The sequence below is a fragment of the Cygnus olor genome, chromosome Z (genome assembly GCF_009769625.2).
Source record: "Cygnus olor isolate bCygOlo1 chromosome Z, bCygOlo1.pri.v2, whole genome shotgun sequence".
Lineage (NCBI taxonomy): Eukaryota > Metazoa > Chordata > Aves > Anseriformes > Anatidae > Cygnus > Cygnus olor.
In genome coordinates, this window is record NC_049198.1 from 12,422,040 (window position 1) to 12,445,928 (window position 23,889).

General features: G+C 34.5%; 1 protein-coding gene across 4 annotated transcripts in view; it reads left to right on the forward strand.

Annotated features, from left to right (window-relative positions):
- Positions 1-23,889, forward strand: part of SPEF2 (sperm flagellar 2) — a 68,093-nt gene that overhangs the window by 32,262 nt on the left and 11,942 nt on the right. For 2 of the 4 annotated variants that reach the window (XM_040542193.1, XM_040542194.1), the window contains exons 15-28: positions 768-871; positions 1,702-1,958; positions 3,672-3,780; positions 4,605-4,762; positions 5,794-5,933; positions 8,838-8,965; positions 9,070-9,208; positions 12,324-12,461; positions 15,031-15,191; positions 16,037-16,223; positions 17,018-17,180; positions 19,394-19,516; positions 21,715-21,853; positions 23,164-23,393. In XM_040542193.1, coding sequence (XP_040398127.1) covers positions 768-871; positions 1,702-1,958; positions 3,672-3,780; positions 4,605-4,762; positions 5,794-5,933; positions 8,838-8,965; positions 9,070-9,208; positions 12,324-12,461; positions 15,031-15,191; positions 16,037-16,223; positions 17,018-17,180; positions 19,394-19,516; positions 21,715-21,853; positions 23,164-23,393 — 2,176 coding nt within the window. Of the gene's footprint in view, positions 1-767; positions 872-1,701; positions 1,959-3,671; positions 3,781-4,604; positions 4,763-5,793; positions 5,934-8,837; positions 8,966-9,069; positions 9,209-12,323; positions 12,462-15,030; positions 15,192-16,036; positions 16,224-17,017; positions 17,181-19,393; positions 19,517-21,714; positions 21,854-23,163; positions 23,394-23,889 lie in introns of those variants that run through there. The other 2 variants (XR_005815514.1, XM_040542195.1) reach the window with 2 other exon arrangements.

Here is a 23,889-nt window from a genome sequence, read left to right on the forward strand (position 1 = left end):
GAGTTATACATAAATACCTCCCTGTTTAATCTCACATTTATGTAAGATATGGTACTTCCTATTCATTTTTGAGTTAGCAGAAATGTATTCCTGATCTTGGTGGTGCAAAGCAGATAATTCATCCCATGATAAGGTTTCTTTTCTTTATGTTCAAAAATACTTAATTTCCAGTGATCTCTTTAACTTTATTGGTTGAGCTGAAGAGTACTTCAAAAGCTAGGAAGGTTCCCACAGAACTAAAAAATTTCAATGCTGCTATAGGAAACTTCAGCTTGAGGCTTCTTTTAAGCTATCAGAAGGGAAATCATCAATGGATTTAGAGCAGAGAAAATGAGAGTAACCTTGGACACAAGTCAGAATTATTGCACAGTTAAATCAGAATAACTTTGACACTTAATTTTTTTATCTTTCGGCTTTCAATATCCTTTGTTTCTCAACCTCATTTCTGTCTGGCATTTTCATGAGTGTAATGATGTTCAGTTTGAGATTTCAGTTAAATTAGGTGTTTTTACATCAGTTTAAACTATTTCTCCTAAATAGATAATAAACATAGATAATAAAATAAACATTAAATATAAATTAATAGCACAATGAAGATTAATAAATAACACAATAAAGATAAATATAAGTAAATATATGGAGAACATAGAAGTAAGGTATGTAAAGTAGAATCTATGTAAAGTAGAATAGTTCTTTTTAACTGTCAGTGTCATGAGCATTCTGAGCACTTTAGTCTTACATGTTCTTTTAACTGCACTCTTCCACAGCTTTCTGTACGTGCCCAGCTTGGTGCTGCATCACAGAAATTGTTGAAGAAAGGAAAAAGTATTCCAGATGAATTACTAGTTGCCATCCTATTGGAAGCTATTAAGTATGAAATTGTGTAGCTTTTTTTCCCAGTTATTGAGAGTGTAATTATCCAGTTTGTAGATCCAGAGTCAGCCATTTCTCTTTATTCAGTGCATTACTGGAACGTTGGAGTATTCTGCTGGGAAAGTGGAGCTAATTAGTGAAGTTAGTTAATCCTCATTTTAAAGCAGTAGAATCTAGCCCTAAATTACGCAGATATTATTGTACACCACTGACAGCAAGTAAAAAAAAAAATCTATCACATAGTCATTAAATATAACTAATGTCTCTATCTTGTTTATCAGTTGGAAACTATTCACAATGTTCTAGTGTTTTTTCTTCTAGGTTTTATGTGAAATACATAATCCAAACATTCATACTTTGGCAGTTAAGTTACTTATTTTTTTACATTCTTACATGACAGAAAATTGTCTCTACTCTCCTGATAAGCAAATAGCACTTAAGTTCTCACATGAATATCATGTAAGTTGTATTACTCCCATCAGTACTTTATGTTATGAAACAGATTTTGCTATTTACTTCTTTAGTGCAAAAGTTAGCACTTCAAGACAACAGTGAAATTACATCTCTGATAATAGTTTGTATAGAATTTGTTCTTGAAAACTTCATCAAGACAGATGTTTTGTTTTGTTTATCACTTTTAGCTATACTTGATGTAATTTCCTGGTATAAAATCCATTGTTTCGCAAATTTAGTTGTCATACTCTGTGTTCATGAGGATATTGCATATACTGAATTCAGAATGAAAGACTGCTAGGACAAGCTGTTCTTTAGGTGTTAATATTATGCTATCAATTCGCCATATAATCCTGATTCTTTATTTGCCCATAGCCAAACACCGCCAGAGATGGGGTGGATTCTGGATGGATTTCCAATGACAATTAATCAGGCAAAGCTATTTGAAAAAGCCTATACAGGGGTCGATCCAGATGAAGCAGAAGCAGAAGATATGAACCCTGGAAAGTTCTCCCTTGTTACAGATCCCAGAGCCCCTAACAAGCCTTCTGTTTCCTTACTTGCATTTGATGTTTCTGTGTTATTGGATATTTCAGACACGACAGTACTAAAACGCATGGCTAGCTTGAAGTGTAAGTTTCCAACTGCACTAAACAAAGTTAAATGACAAGCAGATTCAGATTTAAGGGGAATATAAAGATTGTTATAATATTGAAACTACTAAATTGTGAATACTTTGCAATGTAATGGCAATTTGCTTAGTGTAATTAGGATACAAAATTATATATTATTTTTACTTTTTCTGATAATTATGAAATTATATTTTTTATTATTTCCTGGCAGTTTTCCTCTCCATATGTAAGTCCTCTTCTAACTTTGGCTGTTCTTTGTTTACTTGTCTAGAAGTACATGACTTTATAAATTTAACTTATATTTACCAGATTTACCCTTACGTCGTGCTCATTGGAGCGAAATAGCATTATTGCACAATTTCTTTATATCTCACAGAATCGTTTATATGTGTTTCAGTCAAAAGCATATTAGAAGTGTGCAAGTACATGTGTATATCCTTGGTTTTATTTGTTCTGAAATCTCACTAGAGCTGATGTAGTGCAGTGGCTAGTGTTAACTATCACATAAAACAGCAGTTGAGAAAAACACAACTTACGTCAAATGCAGAAATATGACTCATTCCAAATGAGTATGTGTAAATAGTATTTTTCTCCAAGAGACACATTTGGAAAGAGACAAAGGAAAGGGTAAAAAAAGGGATGTGCTAACTTTCTTTCCCTGGGATGTGCCAACATTCATTCCCTATCGAACACTGCATTTGTCATATGTTAGTCAGTGAACACCTGTAAGTAGGTGATTTTGACCAGAAGTGACAAAGGCATCAAAGGCCTTTTGAGGGCTGTTTCAGTTCCAAGCCACATACTTTTCATTGATCTTATTCATCTTGGCAAAACATGAGTTCTTTTCACAAGTACATCCTGTATTATCCAAATTGTAGGGAGATTCTTCTTTATTGTTTTTACTGCAGCAGTTTCATAGCACTTGGCTTGAATTTAACAGCATTTAACTTTTGTTAAAAAAAAAGAAAGGAGAGGTAGGATGAGAATGAAGCAAAATTGTTAGAGGTTTTGCTAACAATGCAGTCAAGAGAAATGTATAGACACTTAAAATTTGTGTTAATTTTAAGACCTTGTGTGCCAAAACACTTTGAAAATTTGGTAATACATGATACAGTCTCAAGAATCCAAAAAGAATTTATTTCTTAAGATGTCATGTGTTGATAGAAAGAGTCATAGGAACAATAAAAACATCATAAAGTTAAAAAAAAAAGTGTCGAATTAGTCCAAGTGTTTTTAAATCTCGAGAAGACTCAGAGAAAGAGGATATCTTGTCTTCAGATGCAATAGTTTATTTGTCTATTGCTGTTGTGGAAAGGAGTAGTTACTTCAAGGAAGGTTCAGATTAGACTGGGAAAACAGCTTCTAACTGTAAGAATAGTTAAGCCTGAAGTAGTCTGTCCATGAGAATATCCCATCTCTATAACCGGATATTTCTATGACTGCAAAGTATCCATCAGGAAATATTAGCATTATCACTGACTGCATTTAAACAGAAAATGAGGGAAGGCACTGACTACAGGTCCTTACCCAGATCTGTTTCTATAATTCTCTCTGACCTTTCCTTTCTTTTAGGAAGCTGGCACCCACTTTTTAGATGAAGAAATGTAAAATGAAGGAAAGCTAAAATCTTTCTTTTAATAATTATCTTATTTGGGGCCAATCACTACTTGTACCTTTTTCAACATATGCTCATATATGCTGTTTTCCACTCAGCACATAGATCAAAGTCATCTCAAATGGAACAGAAGGACAACAATCAAAATTCAGATGCTGAAATCCTTGAAGAGAAGATTAACTTAGTAAGGGACCAGGTGCTACATAGGTATGTTGCTTGAAGTACAAAAAAGTTACTTCAACCATATTTTTAGGCATGTAGTTAATCTGAACCTCCTATGTGATCCATGATTGTACTGATATGCCTAATGTTAGGATTTTGCTTATGAGTTTATCTGATGTGGAGCTTAAAGAGCTAGTGAATTCGTGGCACAATACAAATAATCCTAGAAGATAAAAATTCATATGTTTTGCTTTTCCAAGGTATTTTACAAGGAGAATTTATTTTCCAGATATGTATTGAATGAACCATACATACATATACTTACATATATTTATGTATGCATACATACATCTGAGAAATGTCATATATAATGTGATTGCCCTTGAGTGAAATGGTTTGGGTTACAGACTTTTTGAAATGGTATCTTCCACTTTTACAGGAATAAAGAATATATTAGTTTTGTATGTTTTATGCAATCATTATATGTTTAATTTTACATAGAGAGCAAAATCAAGAACACCAAGTTTTATATCTAAATATTTAATACTACTATTTTAGACTACTACATTATTGATTATTATTGTTTTAGTTGTGATAGAAGAAAACATATGCTTACGTTGTGAGAAGAAAGAGTAACAAATACATATAACTAGATAACAGTAGGATTTTGAAAATTTTCTGTTGCTGAAAATGAAGGGGTTTCTGTGGATAGAAATTTAAATATTTTCAAAAAGTGTTTGCTGAATTTGCTTTAGTATTGGATTAGATGTTGTGATATTTCTTTTGTTTATTGGTTTTGGGAAAATGTTTTCTTTTCCTGCAGTTATTTCAGTAGTTAGATTTTAAAGATTTTAATATGATTTTTGTAGAATTTCAGGCTTTCTAGACACATGGCCAAAATTAGAGAACTGGTTTTCAGTCCATCAGAATATTCTAGTGAAAGTCAATGCAGAGACAGAAGAAAGTCTTGTGTGCAAAGCAGTAAAGGAAATTCTAATGGGAGAAATTGCCAAAAAGCAGAATAGAAGTAAGTTATTTTGTTCCTACTTTTTGCATTTAATTAAAAAAGACTTAATTCTTTATAATTAATACTAATGATAAATATATATAAATATATGGAAACACTACCAATTTTCACTGTCCCTGCAAGACTTTGGAGATTTATGAGTTAGTGATAACTGCCCTGGAACTCTGAATTTTTCTGTTATCCTGTTTCAGAGGATATGGACTGATTTCACATAGTTGCAAAGGTAATTTGAGAAAAGGTTTTAAAATGTTTAAAATAAACTGTCAATTGGTTATATCTAAATTCACTGAAGTAACGGATTACTAAATTCAGTCCCTTCTTCTTGGTTAAAGTATTATGGCTAGCATCTTCACCATGTGGCATAACATCATCAGCAGCTTAAAAATATGAATAACTTGCAGTGTTATTAACATCTCTTTTGGTGCATCTTATTGCATATTTCCTCTTAATCACCCCAAAGGGTGATTCAGAATCATATAAAAACTAAAAAAGGAAAAAAAAATACCCAAGGGAAAAGATGTATCAAATAAAACAGGACTGGCAGACTTTTGAATAACCAGTTTCATTTCTTCAGGATTATTAGAAGACAGTCTTTATGTGTCTTCCAACACATTTTTCTTTCCCCAGTCTCGCATGGAAACCATAATTGATTACAACTGTTCTTTAATTAAGCAGGGTATCCTTGAAATGATGATAGTTATAATGAATCTCAGAATTATATCAATACCACTGACCTTGGTTTACCTGGTAAAGAATATTTTGTAAAATCACACAAAATCTTTATCTTCTTGTTTCTCTCACAGTGATGGTTTTAGAAAAGTATCAATCCTGCAAAACACAACCTAACTGGAAAGGAATGTTATAACAACTATGGCATCACTGGTTTGATCAGTATATATATTTATGAAAAACACCTAACAATGAAATATTGAATCTGTTCCATTATTTTCAACTTGTCAGAGTAGCATAGATGTCTATCTTTGTTTACTTAAAATACATTTGAAGGTACTAATTCTATGTTCTAATACAAGGTTCTGCTCAAGAAAAATCACCAGGAAAAAAGCCTTTACTAGTCACATCTCAAGATTTGGTTCCTCCTATTCCTGTGACACAACCACCAATTGAACCAGGATCACATGAATGGATTTATGTAGATGAACCACTTCCCAAGGTACATTAATTCATAGAACCATAGAATCATTTAGGTTGGAAAAGACCTCTAAGATCACCAAGTCCAACTGCTATTGTAGCACTGTGAAATCTACCACTAAACCATGTCCCTAAACACCACATCCACTTGTCTTTTAAATACCACTGGAGTTGGTGACTGAACCACTTCCCTGCACAGCCTGTTGCAATGCCTCACAACCCCTTCAGTGAAGATTTTTTTCCAAATATCCAGCCTAAACTTCCCCTGGCACAACTTGAGGCCTATCACTTGCTGCTTGAGAGAAGAGACTGACCCCCACCCCGCTACAACCTCCTTTGAGGAGGTAGTAGTAGAGCGATAAGTTCTCCCCTGTGCCTCCTTTTCTCTAGGCTAAGTAACACCAGTTCCTTCAACTGCTCATCATTAGACTTGTTCTCTAAGCCCTTCACCAGCTTTGTTGCCCTTCTTTGGACTCTGTCCTTGAAGAGAGGAGAGACATTTGCATTCCTCCGGTCCTACGGAATCTTCCCCAGTCACCATCACCTCTCAAAGATAATTGAGAGTGGCCTAGCAATGATATCGGCCAGCTTCCTCAGCACATGTGGGTACCTGTGGAATCCTGTATTTGCAGTTTATTCAAATGTTTCTTAAGCTGATTGTTGCCCTTTGGACATGCTCCAGCACCTTGATGTCTTTCTTGTAGTGAGGGGCCCAAAACTGCACACAGTATTCGAGGTTTGGCTTCACCAGAGTCTAGTACAGGGGACAATCTCTTGCCTAGACCTGTTGGCCACACCATTTCTGATACAAGCGTAGATGCTATTAGCCTTCTTGGCTGCCTGAGCACACTGCTGGCTCTTATTCAACTGGCTGTCAACCAATACCCTCAGGTCCTTTTCTGCTAGGCAGCTTTACAGGCACTCTTCCCCAAGCCTGTAGCAGAGTTGTTGTCAACACTTACCCATGTTGAACCTCATACAGTTGGTGTTGGCCCATCAATCCAGACTATTGAAATCCCTCTGTAGACCCTTCCTACCCTTAAGCACATCAACACTCCCACTGAACTTGGTGTCATCTGCAAACTTACCGAGGGTGCACTTGATCCCCTCATCCAGATCATTGATAAAAGTACTGAAGAGAATTGGACCCAGTACCGAGCCCTGGGGGACACCACTCCCCCAGGTGGATTTAGCTCCATTCACCACGACTTCTTCGGCCTGGCCACCCAGCCAGTTTTTTACCCAGCAAAGCACACACTCATCTAAGCCATGAGCAGCCAGTTTCTCTAGGAGAATGCTGTGTAAAACAGTGTCAAAAGCTTTACTAAAGTCTCAGTAGGCAAAATCCACAGCCTTTCCCTCATCCACTAAGTGCATCAGCTTGTCATAGAAGGAGATGTGGGTAGTTGAGCAAGACCTGCTTTTCACAAAAAGCTGACTGGGCTGTGGTGGTTGTCCTGTATGTGCCGCGAGATGGCGCTGAAGATGATCTGCTCTGTAACCTTCCCCAGCACGGAGGACAGACTGACAGGCGTGCAGTTCCCCACATCCTCCGTCTGGCCGTTCTTGTCAATGGGCGTCACGTTTGCTAGACTCCAGTCAGCTGGGACATCCCTGGATAGCCAGGACTGCCGATAAATGATGGAAAGTGGCTTGGTGAGCGCTTCCGCTGGCTCCCTCAGTACCCGTGCATATCTAAGTGGTGTAACAGGTCACTAACCATTTCCTCTTGGATTATGGAGGCTTCATTCTGCTCCCCATCCTTATCTTCCAGCTCAGGGGGCTGGTTACCGGGAGAACAACTGGTCTTACTATTAAAGGCTGAGGTAAAGAAAGCATTAAGTGCTGAAATTAAGATCTGAAATTTAGCAGTTTCCTGAGATAACTTTATATCTGCATCTTTGTTTTTAGTAGCCCTCAGCAGGTTTTTCTTCCATCATTATGTCTAGTTGCTTATTTGGAAGCAATTTACTTTTTGTTCTCCATGATATGGCCTGCATAATTCTGCTTTTTCTGAAAAAAAATAATTCTGTCACTTTGCTTTAAACTTGTTGTCTGCTTGGGTCATTTGATGACTCTACATTCTTGTATTGTGAGATACATGAAAATAATTCTGTATTCACCCTCTGAAGGTACTTGTGTGTTAGAGGCATCTAACCTATCTCCCTTCTTCATTTTGCCTCAGGTATTGTTTTTCCAATACAGTCATAATGTTTAATTTTCCTCGTGCAGAAGCAGTTCAATATGTTCGGTCGTGACCGTTGCCCTTCTTTCTGTCTGCCTGTTGTAGTTCCAATGAAAATTTTTTTAGATTGGGAGCTGGGACTGCTTGCAGTATTCAGGATGTGGATTTGAGGGGTGCATAATGATGCTTTGTGTTTTGTTCTGTAATTCCATTCCTAATGTTTACCAGTTTTGACTTTATTATAACTGCAGTTAGCTTGCATATGCTGTAAATCTCTTTCTGAGTAGCTACAGCCCATAAGTCAGTATGTTGTGTTTCCTCTGGTCATGGCCTTCATTTGTCATTTTTTGACAGTCAGACAGTCAGTCAAATGTCACTTTTGCAACACTTGACAGTCACCTTTAATTTTTATTAGTTTGAACAGTTGTGTACCACCTAAATACTCATCCTTCTTAACTGAATTTATGAATATATCAAAAAGCAGATATCAGTAGTATTTTGCTGGTAATTCCCATTCACTTTGAGTATGGCCACTTTTTTCCAAAGAAATGCGTAGGATAACCTATATGTTGGTACAGTGTTTATAATTAGCTGTAAATAGTTGTAAATCAAAAGAAATACGTAGTGAAAGAAATCAGTAATGTGATTTCATGAAATAATCTTTCTTATATTTGCTAATAATACAGCTAAGTGGATTACCAATAAATGTATCAATTAATTTTGATGTTTTTAAAAATACAGGAGATACCTGACTTTTTAGTACCTTACTGGGAAAACATAGAAAATGCATATGTCAATACCATCAAAGCTATACTTAGATGCCTAAGGGATGAACAGCACTCTGTAATTTATTACTTAGCAGACATTAGGTGAGTAGAAAAAGTAGCCTACTACTTTAATATTCGTATTTTATATTTTTCATCTGGCATTCTATTTGTATTTTAACACTACAGTTTTTTACCATAATTTACAGAAAAAATTTCCAAGATTATTTAAAGCGCCCAGATCTTAAGCAGGAGTTTGTATCTCAGTGGCAATCAGATTTTAATTCAATTGCTGATGACCTGCGAGAAGACGAGGAAACAAAAGCAGAACTACATCAAAGAGTTACTGTAAGTAAATGACAAAAGTTATAATATACCCTAAAGTATTGTTTGATTGTATACAATCTTAGTGTAACATGAATGTTATTATTTACATTTTTTTTCCTCTTACCACTCCTCTTAAACTATTTCACTTCCTGTTGTACATAAAGTGATAACGTCACAACTGGTCTGGCTTGTGGCCACACCTTTCTTATGTCTTGCTTCTTTCTTTAAGTTATACTGTTGTATTCTGGTACATTTTAGAGTAAGAATTTCTCTGGTTTCTTTTTCTTTACATTTTTCAGAAATTTTACTTATAGGTTTGGTCATTTCTATAACATTCTGGCAAATCTTGTCAGCCATTTAGTTTTTCTGTATATGAGATATGGTAATATACGTGTGCTAAAGCTGATTCATACAAAGTACAGAGAATTTCTGTGAAAGGTTTTGGCGCAGGTAAGTCTTTGCTCTCATACATCTCCTGAGAGCTCTTCTTCACAGAAATACATAGCTGTAAAGGTCCTAACAAGTTCGGAGCCAATTTAAGCATAGCCAGGAAATGGAGCTATCTTTGAATTTACTGGATTCCCACTTCAGAACAGACATAAACAGAATTCTGCGCTATCCTATATTGCTTTCAGAAGAAACATACTTCTGCATAATCTTTCATTGAAATCATGTCAGGAAATGCTCCCAGAAAAGAGAGAAAAATGACAGACGTTTTTATTTGTAGGGAACATTGGTAGAATTATAGAAGAATTCACTAAAATGGAAAAAAACATAGAACCTCCTTTTATATAGCGTTATTTCAATAGGATGAAATAGAAGACTTAAAAATCATCATTCATATTCCTAATTTCCAGTAAATGGAATTATAAAAAAGACTGGAATCCCTCTGTCTTATATTTTAGAAAGCTAAAATTTTAAGTATTTGACCTTTCATTCATAACAGAGATCCACGTTTGACATTCTCCATTTCAAATTAGGCTAACAGGATGAGATAGTGATATATTTTTTGGACATTTAGGCAGTGAGTCTCAGGCACTGTGATAATGCTAAGCACAGTAAGTAAGACTGTTTGTAGTTAATAGGAACAGGAATTCTGTTTCCAAATTACCCATCCTAGTCCTTGTGGATTCCAAACCTGTGGGTGAATGTGAAGACGGTGCTTCCTCTGTGCCTTTAAGCTTGCCCATTGTACCTCCGCAAATGTGAGAATTCTATCATTCATCCTTCCGTGATACTAGAAAAGGAGGGAGAGGAAATGAAGAGGGCTGGAATCTGTGGAATGTCTTTCCTTAAACATTTCCGCTTTCCCAGACTGCTAAACTCTGTCATCTCAGCTGGACCTTTTCTGAAACACCATCCACACTGGAAGCTGCCATGTTGTGAAACCCATAAACCACATTTCTCTGATACCAACTGGAAAATGGAAAAATACATCCCATCTTGCTATGTGTGAAAAATCCCTCAAAGGCTTTGACATCCAAGGCTCTGACATCCAAGGCTTTGGCAACCAAACTCATAACAGAATCGCTATGCATAAGATCTCTGTTACACTGTCTTTTAGCAATTTCTCTCACTTTCCGCTCATGACTTTGCTAACATCTAATATGGTAAGTCACTTGATACCACTACATCTCTTGTCCCATATAGGAGACAACTTAGCACATGCATTCATTTTTTTTTTTCCCCTACCTGAGTACAAAGAAAGAAGGAGAGAGAAGCTGTTTCACTTTGAAATAAGAAAGAGTGGTGAGAGAGAAAAAAAAAGACACATAAAACATGTTTTTGGCTTCTCCCTGAAAAAAGATAGCTCACCATCTACTGTTCCAGCTGTAGTCACCGTTTACAGTAAATCAAACCTGTGACCTGCATAACATGAGAACAAAGAAGAAAATGCTGCTCATTACATATTGCAGGAAGATACTGGAAAGAACTGTACATCAGTTTGTGCAAAATATTAGTTTGTGTTGTTTTTATCCACAAAACAAGTCATTTGTAAGCTTATATCTTTTTATTCAGTAACAGTTCCTTATGTGTATATCCTACAATGCGGAACAACCGTAAATATGTGATAGCGTTCAATTCTACCTTCTATCTATGCCACTGATGTGTAAAGTAGCTCAAGGGCTATTCATTTGTCAGCTTCCCTGTGGCTCTTGTCCTATTGAGGACAGCTGAATTTGTCTGAAGTTTTTGGATACAGTGGGAGTAACAGGATTTGACCAATTAGGCTGAGACCAAGAGCTGGTGAATATTGAATCACTCATCACCTGAAGCCTGACCGCCTTGTTGTAAGGGTAGTAGTCTGGAATAGCTTTGCTTTTTTGCTAGGATAAATCAGGTGATGTAGAACTGCTTGGAGACTGAGAAACGGCTCGCCTGAGCATACCACAGCATTTAACAGCTTCTTTTTCTTGTCTCTTCTTACTCCATAGAGGTCTGTCATGCCACTTCCATGCAGAAATGGTAGTGGGGAACAGAAGGTTTTCATGCATGTTTTATGCTTACTAGGTCCTCAGTGTTGACAGTGAGCTACATAGCTGCTGTTAGATACAGTCACTAGTTGAAGAGCACTTAGTTACTTAGTTACATAGCACCATCCATGTTAAAGCAAGAATAGAATGGAGCTATGCAAATAGCAGAATGTTTGAACATTGATGATTTTCTCAGGATCATTCATATTGCACATCCCCTTAGAATTCTCCTTATATTTATATTGCAAACCATTCAAGTGGAAAGTTGCTGGTACTGTTAGGAGCTTAGCTATTCATGTTCTAAACTCTTTGTCTGGCTTAGATAGGTCTTTGCTTGGTGAAAGCAAGGCAGCCTAGTACTGTCCTATGCATTAATCTTATACCTCTGGATTTTTCTGTTTGGCACACTTGTAAAACTACTTTCTGTCAGCTCTCTATAAGCACATAACTCTTGGACCAGGCTTTAATAAAAATTAAAAAAATTAATTAATTAATAAAATAATATATAAATAAAATAATAAAATTTAAAAAATTTAAAAAAAAATTTAAAAAAAATGAAGAGGAAGGTGCCTTGTGCACAGGCAAAAATATAGTTTTTAATAATGAATAAAAATGTGTGTTTTATTTCATAGTTATTTCTCATATTTTATTTTGTGTTTTAGGACTTAAGAGATCTTCTCTGGGATATCTGTGATAAAAGAAGGGAAGAAGCAGAGCAGGAACGTACTGATATCGTGAATGACAGCTGGTTACTGGATCATAAGGGGATCGCAATAAACCATTTTTTTTCACTTATGCAGGTATGATATAGACTCTACTATAGAGTTTGCAATGCAAGTAGACAATTAATTAGGTTTGGAAGACAGTAAGCCTCAGAGGAATTTCATGTTTGGCTTTGAGTAAAGGAGGGATCGAGAATTAGATAAGCAAATGTTCATGCCTCTTCTGATTTTATCTAGAATGTTAGAGATTAGAAGTGGATGACAATCCATATGCTTTCCCATTTTGCAAGCAGAAAAGTTTAAGAAAAACACTGTTGTTATTGTCCAACACCATGAACTTTCAACCTGTAACAGACAGTGCTACTTTTGCAGTTTTATCAGTCCACTGAATCATCTGAGTTTTGTAACAGAAATGTCAAAACTGATTATACTTTTGTGATCATAGTAGTATCAGCTTTTTATTTACAAATTACATAATTCACTGTGGTTGTAGACACACTTACTGCTAAGGTTGTCTTGCATTTCCCATATCAAGAAATTATTTCAGTTGTAACTTCACCAGTGTGGCTTGAAATTTTACCTTGTCTTAAAAAAAATATATAGTTGTGAGGAATGTTTTTGAGAAAGTGATGTTTTTTGTTATTCTTGAGAAAATCCATTTAAATGTGGCACAGCTTTCACACGTCTAACTTTACAGTTTTCACAAGACCATATTCACTTAGGTGGCTCTTCCCTTCCCAACAGTATGCCTTTCTTCTCATTCAGTGAGACTGTGAATTACTTCAGTTCCTGAAGTAAAGTAAGACTTATTTTCCTGTGACTGCCATTTTTAGGTGGATAAATTAGGTTTAGGGCTGGAATGGAATGGAATGGAATGGAATGGAATGGAATGGAATGGAATAGAATAGAGTGGCATTTCTGTAAACTGAGTGACCTTGCTTTAGAAGTTTTGGCAGCATTAAAGAAGGTGGGGAAATCAGTACTTTAAACACATGCCATGTTATGCTAATTTAGTTGAAAAGTCAGGGAAGCACCTTTGGTTGGGCTCCCTGACCCTTAACTCTGTTTTATTTTTATAGGCTTATTAAACAAGGGAACCACTCTCTTATCTTACATGAATGTTGTGGCAATCTAAGTAAATTCAGTTGCTATAGTAGGGAAATTATTAACTCTATTTTCAAAGAGCCTAAATAATGCCACAAATAAAGACTAAGGCCATTGACTAAATTAAGAGATCTAAATATCAAATACCTGCTGACTAACTGAACAGCGCTCTTCCTCTAATTAGGGTATTTATATGATTGTGTATTTAAATTCTGTATTTTAAATAATGCACACAAGGAAGCCAAATTAAAATGATATCGCTGAGCTTAAATCTTGTCTTTTTCTATTTTTATATTCATGTATAAGCTTGCAAGCTTAATTCTCTTTAGCAGAGTTTCACTGACACATATGATGCAGTCCAGAAGAGATTCGCTATGAATCTACTTTGATCTGTCTTCTGTGGATATGCAGAATAGACACTTAAAATGAAAAATATATTAACAATATGTAATATTTATGTTTTTCCCCTAAAAAAAAATCATTTATACTTTCCTTATTTATTATCCTTATTTATTTTCCCAAATATTATTTTCCCATATTACATATACTCCCCAAATTAAATGAATTATTAATGTTACAACTACAAAAATAAAAATATAATAACTAAATCTTTAAGTTATGGCTTTGTTTGAGAAACAGCCAAAAATAGACTTTGTTGGTCTTGAGTTCTCCTTTTGCGGCTTTTTCTGTGGGAAGTTACATATATTCTCCAGGTGGCTTTGTTACTGTATAAACATACAGATTTGTATAAATTCCGTTTAACAAAGTCTTAACCTTAGGAAGGTTACATCAGGTTTCTTTCCACCCTTCTTTGTGTGCACTGTCATAATATTTTTTCCTTAACTTATGGATAAGGGCTGTTTTACACCACAAAGGTTTTATTCTTTGTTTTGTGAATGTGGTTTTGTGCATTTTCCCATGAATTTTGTCAGTTAAAAACTAACACCGTTCTGTATCAATAAATCAAAACATGACAGGTGTTAAATGTTTTTTGAATCTTGATTTCTCCTTAGAAGATTCACAGAAAAAAACCTTCAAGGTATTTATGTGTGTAAAGTCTGTTGATTTCATTGTCTAGGAGAAACTGTGTGGCTTTTAAACTGTTTTCTCCATCACTTAACTCTTTTTATTTTATGTTATTAAGGATTTTAATTATTTTGACCAAAGTGATCGCTGTAGTTTGTTGGTGCTGGTATACTTGCTAGCACAGGAATACATACACATGAAAATATATTATAATTAAATTTAATGTATCAAACATTGCTTATTGGAAATGTTTTTCCTATTCTAACAACTAAGATTTTTATCATACTTAGAAATTCTTGTGTGAAAATTAAGAATGTAAATTTCAAAGACATTGTTGATGCAAGTGGAAATATGCGTTAAATACAGTATAAATATTCAAACAAATATGGTTATGTTTGTTATTCTCCCTAAAACTCTTATGTTTTAGAATCACTTTTGTTATTGTCTATTTAAAAATGTAACAGAATTTTGTTCTGTCCTGTTTTGAATTTCAATATTTATGTTCTTTCTTCTTGAGGTTGAAGTGGATCGTTTCCAAGATACAAAGAGACTTCTTCATGATTACTACAGGGCAATGGAAGGAAAAATCCCAACAGATGACAGTCAAGATTTTACTAGACTCCCATTGCTTGATATTATTGATATAGAACAGAAAGAAGATGAGAACAAATCAAGAAGGTAGAAATACATTATTAAATCATACAAATATAAAAAATTATAAGGCATTCATTGCTTTGTGGGTGAATGTGGAAATAAATGTGGGTGTATTTCAAAGGATTGGGAAATAAGAATTTTAAACTACTGATTATAGTCAAATGATGAATCTTAAATCATTTTGACCATTTAAGTTATTCCTGATTTTTGATTGATCATTTCATTTTCACATCATTTTCACTAATACAACTCTGAATTGTAAAATGTTTCAAAAGCTGCCTTAGAAAGAAATCTGTTCTAGGAATATTTCCTGCTTCCCTCTGCATTGCTGACAGTTTGCAGCACAATCCTCATGCAACTAACTTAAATATTATTATAGAGCATTAACAGTTTTAATATGTGCACAGACAAACATAATGAAATGGGTCATGTAATGACAAATATAAATCAAAGCAGCCTAGAAAAACTCACAGAATTGAATGCAATATTAAAGGTAATGGATACCATCAAATAATTTCACAATATCAAAAATGCTGTCAACACCTATGTTTTTTTAATACTTACAGTTCATTTAGAAAACATCTGAATAATGAGGCTGTGCTTCTAGCCCATATCATTAGATCACACAGACATTTGACATAGTTTTATCCCTCTATTATTATTCCTTGGTTTCTAGAGTTAAACTAGCCAATTTTCTTGTCATGCACACATTTTACCACTAATGGTCATAAGGAAAGTTCATCCTTTTTCTGTTGCTGTGATAAATTTTGAAAATAACATTCTCATTCTCTTAACATGTTCTCCAAAATAGTTATAAAGTATCTCTTTACAAAGGGGAAGTGATTTATGCCTTATATTTTATTTTTCAGGATTCCTCTAGTTTCTTCTAAACTGCCTTTACCGGAAACAAATATTGCCAAGTTAAAAAACAGGGGAACTCTACTGAAGAGTGTTAAGGATGAGAATTCTTCTGAAAATGTAGCAGCCGCTTTTGGCAAAGATGAAAATCTTATTTCTGATACATGGCAAACAGCAGTAACAGCAGTATCAGATATGGTAAGGAACGTTTTGTTTACTTAAAGATTTCTGGAATGGACAGTCAAGGATTCCCATTCAGTATGTAGCCTGGACACACAGCCTTCACACTGTGTATCAGTTTCTTGTGTGTTACTCCCCTACTGATATTTCCTTTGAATACACTTGCATTTCTATAAAGTAAGTGTTGGGATCTGTGTATTATCAGATCTGCAGCACCTCCATATTTGCAACTGACCCTTTCATTCCAGTACAGACAGAAATACTTTGAATGTTGGATCTATATATCTGCTTCTTCCATGATAAACTCTCCCCTAATTCTTCAATAGAACTATGAGAAGAAGGATGTCTAGTCCTGGGATACAAGTTCTGTTCAAAACTTTAAAAACTTCAAAAACCATGGTTACATCCTTTTTTATATATAGCTAAAAGTAAATTAGGTTGTTCTTCTTTTTTTTTTTTTCATAACGATCATTTAAAAACAATTGAAATTCTGCAGCCTTACAGTGTAACTGTAGTGTTGCTCTTGTACAGTCTTACATTTCACATTTGACTCTTAGATTTCACACTTTTTCCCAGAGTAGATAGATAGCGGATTACAAGAATTAAAACTACCTTCTTTGTCTGACACTTTTGCTGTACAATTTTATTTTTGATACATTGATTACATTCTGATTATTTATTACTTTAAATATCTCTTTTATTTAAGTGTGTATGTCTTAGCAACTACTTGCAGTAAATACAGGCTATTTAAAACAATAATTGCATAGTACTGATACCATTTACTTGACTGTGTGTGTGAATATGATGTGAAGGTAACAGCTGAAATGAAGTCAAAGGAAATGGAGGAAGAAAAAGAACAGCAGCTAGATCTGAAAGAAGATCTGAAGTCTTCTCAGACAATGTCAGGCAAAGCTACTGGAAAGGATGCCAAAGATACCAAAAAGCTTTCTCCCAAATCACCTACTAAAAAGACAGGTATTTGAAATGCAGACTTTGTTTTAGAAGTGCTTGAAATTACTGAAATGTAAATGTGACAGTAATATGGAAAGGGGTAACCCAAGGTATTTAGTTAATATTTAATTGCTCTTTTTAAATGTCAAATATGTGAAAAGCTGATGATGATAAAGGAATGCAGAGGCTGTTGAATGACAGTTGGGTATATTTAATCTTATGTGTTATTGTTATTATTATATATGGATTGATATTCAAAATAAAAAGTAAATATTAATTTTTATCCATGTGCTGTTGTGGAATTAGACAGTTAGAACTATCAACTTAAATAAACTCCCATTGAATTCTTCATACTTTCCAGTCAAGCTAAAATGTTTCAAACATTAAAAAAAAAAAAAGAACAAAATCAATACATTAGCAAATATCTGAAGATACTTCTGAATGAATTCATTAGTAATTATAGTAATTTAGATCTACCAAGATCCATCATTTTAAAATATAACTTAAAGATGGTGTAAAGAAAATAAAATCTAATAGCATTTATAGTCCTAAAAAAGAGCAGACTCCTGTTGAGGTAGATCTTGCATATAGGCCTGGCAAGAGTCTGTCCTACCCTCTTATTTTTCACTGTGCATGTAAGAATACAAACTTTACTTGCACAAGACAAAAAGACCTAGAAGACTCTATGTCTTTAGCTTAGTAATTATCTAACAGTCTGCTGGGAAGACTCCTGGCATTCAATGCTGTTTATACATTTTTTCATAAATACTTCCTTGAGCAGGTAGTGGTTTAAGTAACTGCCACAACTTTCTGCAAAAGTCATAGTTTATGCAAGAAGTTAGTTTAGTAGTATGAACCTTGTGTCTTTTGTTAAGACATTCTGCATATTAAGAGAGGGGCTTGAGCCCTCCATGTGTTGGGGTAACCTGAAATTCAGGTGTTCAATTTCCTGTGAGAAAGCTGTAACTGCAGAGTTATTTTGCATAAGGCAGGCAGCATTTTTTCTTTGACAGCCATTTTATTTGCAATGTACTCAGTCCTGCCTCTCTTTTTGAGTTGTGCTCATAGTACAGTGAACAAGTACAGCCTTGCAAATACTAAGCTGCGTGGATACTGAATCTGTGAGCTCCAGGGAGATTTAGCTATGTACTTAGCTCCTCAATCCAGCCAAGAAATTTGTAGATGTTTAGTTTTCTAAAAAAGCTTTGTGATAGAAAATCAGCAGCTATCAGCTTTTGTATGCTAAGTGGCTATGTTAGGCTTTTGTGGATTGCTTCTTGGAAATAATTTTTTTTTTTCAGATCTGGTACTAGATGACTTACCTGAAGTCACAAAAATAGGAAGTGACAGAAGTGTGACTAGAACTCAGCTGTGAACTCCTCATGATACAAAATGAAATCTCAACTGATGCTTGTTTTATTGTTTATTATGAAAACTGTTACTGTAGTGCTCCTGTAACATAAGAATTCCCTTAGTTAGAACTACAGGCTAGTAACTGAGCGTTGCAATTTATCACATGTAATTTCATCACTTCAAGATTTGACTGTTTGCTTTATGTTTACCTTATGTATCATGCAGATGCTATTGTAATTTTCTCTAACAGCTTCATCTGCTTTTCTTCTAGGATAAAGCAGTTACAAAGATTAATATTTTTGAATAACAGTCAAGGTGTTATGTATGCAGAAATAATTTTATGCATGACAAAATACCATGTTTACAATATCTGTTCACAGCTGGGTAAGCTAAAACAAGATGCAAAGGTAGCTCACAGAATGCTAAACTTGATTTTGCTGCAGAAGGAACAGTTATCATTTAAAAGAGGTGTATTTATGTACAGATTGTTATAAATTGGTAGATTTTAAGGTCAAAGAGGCCATTTTGACTTTCCAGGATCACAACGGAGGCGAATCTATTCAGTCATGATTTTCCATTCAGAAATACGTTTTGGGATGTTATTTAACCAATTTTAATACAGTTGTATATGTCGGACTATTTTTATGCAGTGTTAATCTTAGCATGTCTTGCAAATGTAAATCACATTTGAAGAAAACTAGCTGTTTTGTTGACATAAGACAACTGCGTAAACACATTTGCGTGCTCATAAATGGTCATACCAAGTGAGGTGGAAAGTGCCATTTTTCATTTCAAAAAATGCGCTGTCTTGTGAGTGCCTGCGTGCAGACACACACAATTACCATCAAAGTCCAAAGACTGTGAGGGGGACTATTTTTCTGCAGGACTTCCTTCTACCATACCTGTGGTCAAAGTCAGTCCAGTTCCTTTAACCTCTGAAGAATTAAAGAAGCAAGAACTGACACTTAAAATACAGCAAGAATATTTTGCTGCCCTGAAACATGAGGGTATGTTACTGTTTGGCTACTTACATTTGGTGGTGATCATTATTCCTAATTTAGGTAATGTAACAGTCAAAACTAACCAGAAGCTCTTTGGGGAAAGATGGATGCGTAAGTAAAGTAAGGTAGAGAAAATAGTGTCTGAAGAAATTAGGACATTTTTTAGAGTGGTAGTCATCAGGGAATTTTGTGATAGATATACCAAGATATAAATGTTTTTCTTTAATTTAATTTAATTTAATTTAATTTAATTTCATTTCATTTCATTTCATTTCTTGTCATGTCATGTCATGTCATGTCATGCCATGTCATTTCCACAACTAAGCAAGTATTCTTCATGAAAGGATAAGTTTGGGATGGGCCACTCTTCAGTATTCAATTGAATTGAGTTCAGTATTTGAATTGTTTTGATTTGTGGAAGAATTTTTTGGTAATTACATATTTCATTGATGCTCTTCTCTCAACTTTCCTTTTCCTCAAGCTGTGCAGGATTTAAGCAGAGAGACACATAATTGCTTTTTCTTCCAAAGCCCCTACTAAACAGACCCTTCCAAAAATCATGTATGACTCAGCTTTCTGTCTCTTTGTCCTGCCCAATAACTTCCAAGCCAATCGGTCACTTTCAACAAAAAGTAGATGTCTGAAAAACAGAAGTTCCAAACTGAAAATGAGTTGATTTTTTTTTCTTTGAAGATGGGTTTTGAGTAGAATAAAAAGAACTCATTCTCACTAAAGAATAGATAGAGTTTATCTGTTACACATTCTGTTCAGCAGCAGTTAGCTAACCCATCACGTATTTCCTTGGCTGGGCTAACTTTTGCGTAGTAATTATGAAAACTAGAGGGCAAACAGCAGTTAATAAACAAAACACAGATTCACAAGGCTTCTCTAGCTCCACACCAGACCAAATAAATGTCTGTACATCTACCACTTTCCTTTAAGATACTCTCAGTTGCTTAGAACTTCCATGTCTTTGCCCTCAAATCAAATAACCTTTCTATGAGACCCAAATCGATGCTAGGTGTAAAAGTTTGATCAACTCTTTCTTGCTTAATGTAGGAAGTGCTCAGTATTGCATTCTACTGTGACTGAGAAATAACATTAAAAGGACCTGTCTCATACTTTTCCCAGTTCATCTTTCTACACTAGCTGCCTAAAGAAAGTTTTAGCCCCAAACCTAAGTATTTTGAAAGCTTAGTAGTACATAGAGTAAGAATTATAAATAATTTTACATTCTTTAACTTTGAAGTCACTATGCCAATTACTATATAATATTACTTATTTGAAAGATTCTGTCTCAAAGAAGGTTAAATATAAAGAAAAAATCGAGTTGAACACTGAATTTGCTTATGTTCAAGATTGAGAATAATCTCTAGCTACTCTTCTCTCATTCTTCTTTTCTAAGGCTTTTAAAAACTGTCAGTGTCTGTTTCATGTCTCTATCAATACATTACCTTACCTGTCTCTTCATCCAGTTGGTATCCTTTTCACCTTGGACATTGTTCTCATATCTTGTCTTTTCAGCTCCTTTCTTCTGTGTTAGTCTCTCAGTGAAAGACTCTCTCAGTTCTTTCTATTCTGAAAACTAACAAATTCTGAATTCTGAAATTCCCAGCATTTTTAAAAGTTATGTTTGAATACTCTATGCATAATTTTGGTAGAGATTAATTACTTTCCTAGTGGTCACTAACCAAATGAAAGCTGAGTTTTAGGGTATAAAATAGTCGTATGTAGGAAGGTTGGAGCAAAACCAATGAAGTTAATTTTGAAGAAGTGGAAGTTAGGAAAAGAAAAGCAAACTTTTGTCATGATTAACATAGATGATGTTTTAGAAGTGTTTTCTTTAATATTTATCTATAACATGTTACACTTGCATTGTTACGTTTCTAGGTCTGTTTGCTATATAGGGTTAATTTAGTTTGATGTCACTGTGTACTTAAACATCCCCTGCACCTCTGCATTAGCTTTATTAAGATATTTGTTACCTTGTGAATTCGGATGCTTATAGAATACACAGTTTTGTAAAATAAATGGTGCTATAAGGGTGATTCTGAAAAATTAATAATTTAAGAACTTGAGAAATAAATATTTTGCTGCCTAAGTACCGGTTAATGTGTTAAACATCAGGAGCTTAAGGGTGAAAATTCCTGAAATTTTATAAGTATTAATTATTATTATTATTATTATTAAAAATATTTTAACAGAAGAAGCCACAAAATCTCGTCTAGAACTTATAAAAGAAAAAGCGTTAGCATATATTGAAGAACTAACAGTGAAAGCAGAAGAAGCTTATAAAGATATGGAAAAGTGGCTTGGAGCCAGGTTCCTAGCAGAAATGTCCAGGTAATGCATATCCAATTTTGAGCAGGATTCATTTATTTTTTTTAATTGACTAAGCTGGTAAAGGTGGTTGTTTATATAGAGCAAATAATTTGCAAAATGTATTAGAAAATAATCATTTCATTTCATGAGCTAAAATTTAATTTTATCTTAAATAACTGAATGGTAATAACACGTTTCTTCAATAATTAGAAGGTTCTGCTGGCAATGGTAGAGGTAATTAATTAACAGTTTTACTGTTTTGCTAGACTACAGATTTAGCAATTTATAAGCATCATCAGACAATCAGATATTCAATTTCCCAGAAGTCTGTATATCATTTCAGTGGTTTTTGTCACTTTGGATTGTAGGTTTTTTTTTGTTTTGTTTTGTTTCTGTACTATACAAATACTGGAAAGCTCCACCTACTGTTATGAACACTATGTATAGCATTTATCAAAAAAATAATTCGATGTCTTTTTTTTTTCTTGGCCATTTTTCTCTTCTAGCAAAATGTGCTTGGAACCACTATGTGACACTTAGGCCACCTGGCATAGAGTGGCCTATGTCCATATCATTAAAGTGTTTTACTTTCCAGAAGAAAGATGTCACATTGCCTTTTGGAAAATATTTCTGGCCTGTGTTAAATTTCAAAGCATACTTGGGGCAGTGCTGGTTGGTTCATGTCAGTGCACACCCAAGAATGTAATATGTGAAGGCTCTAACAGGCAATAGCTCAAAGAGGCTGAGCTCTACCTGCTAGTTTTATTGGCCCTCCTGACAACAGTGTCTTCCAAAACACGTTATTTACAGAATATCATGTTCTTTGAATGGATGCAAGCATAATCCTGAGACCCCAGGCCAATCCGGTGCCTATACCTGTTAAAAAGTATAAGTCATGCTCATCAGACTTGGAACAGCAGTTCATGTACCTCTGCAGAATGCTACTCTAGAAAGTGTTTTTTTGATCTAAAATCTAGGGGCAGAGTAGGGGATGAGGCATTGAGAATAACTAAAAGGATGATTACAAATGGAATGTGTATCTCTCCTATCAAATTTATGGAATAAATAAAGTTTCATCCTTTCATATTTTTCCATCAGGTCTCTTATGTGGCTTAGATCTGCCTAAATTTCTTACCATAGTAATAAAATGTCTTGCTGCCAGAGTAGGAGTACACTTCATAATGATTTTGCTGAGTACAGAATTTATAAAGAGGATTTGTAATTCTTTCTTCAGGAAAGCTCCCAGAGTGGAAACATGTTAAAATTTGAACTTGATATTAATATTCTCTATTAAAAAGTACTTACTGTTTCCTGCATTTACATTTTCACAGTGTTGAAAAGCTCATTGAGATAGGACGACACCACATTGAGTGTTCTAGCAAAATCCAGTATGAAATGACTTTAGAAGAAACAGATTTCTTCCTCAGCAGTGATGTAAAAGTGATTCCTGATCCTGTTCCTTCACCACATGTTCCACAAGTAGAGACCTCTGAAAGTGGTACTCTAACTATTTCACAACTTAATACATTTCATAAGCAGTTTCTACAAGTGGCACCTAAAGGTAAGAAAAAAAAAATCAGCTTCATTCCAGAAAGGCAGTTAGATAGCTAATTTAAAAAAAAGCTAATTAAAAAGTACCTGCAAGGAGGTACTAAATATTAGTCACCTATATTGTTAAAGATCATACTACAGTTAAAGATGGCGCTAAGTGTAGAAGCAAAGTCATAGTGTAAAATATTAGAAATGTGAAATACCAGACCACTGGAAAGCTTTTAGTGTCTCTTTCATGGGCTTTGTATCTTCAAGACCATGTGCTTAATATTCTTCTAACTCTGACTGTAGTATGTTTTTTAAAGTGCTACGTATCATATTTTGCTTAGAGATCATTTCAAATGCAAGTCTTTAACTCATTTACTAATTCAGAACTCAGTGAACACTGAAGCTGTATTATTTTAAAACGTATTGTTGAAGAAAACACTGTTTTTATGAAACTATTAGATAGGGTCTATTAAGCTGTTAATGATTATATTCTTCAAGTAAATGTATGCCGGTTGTTT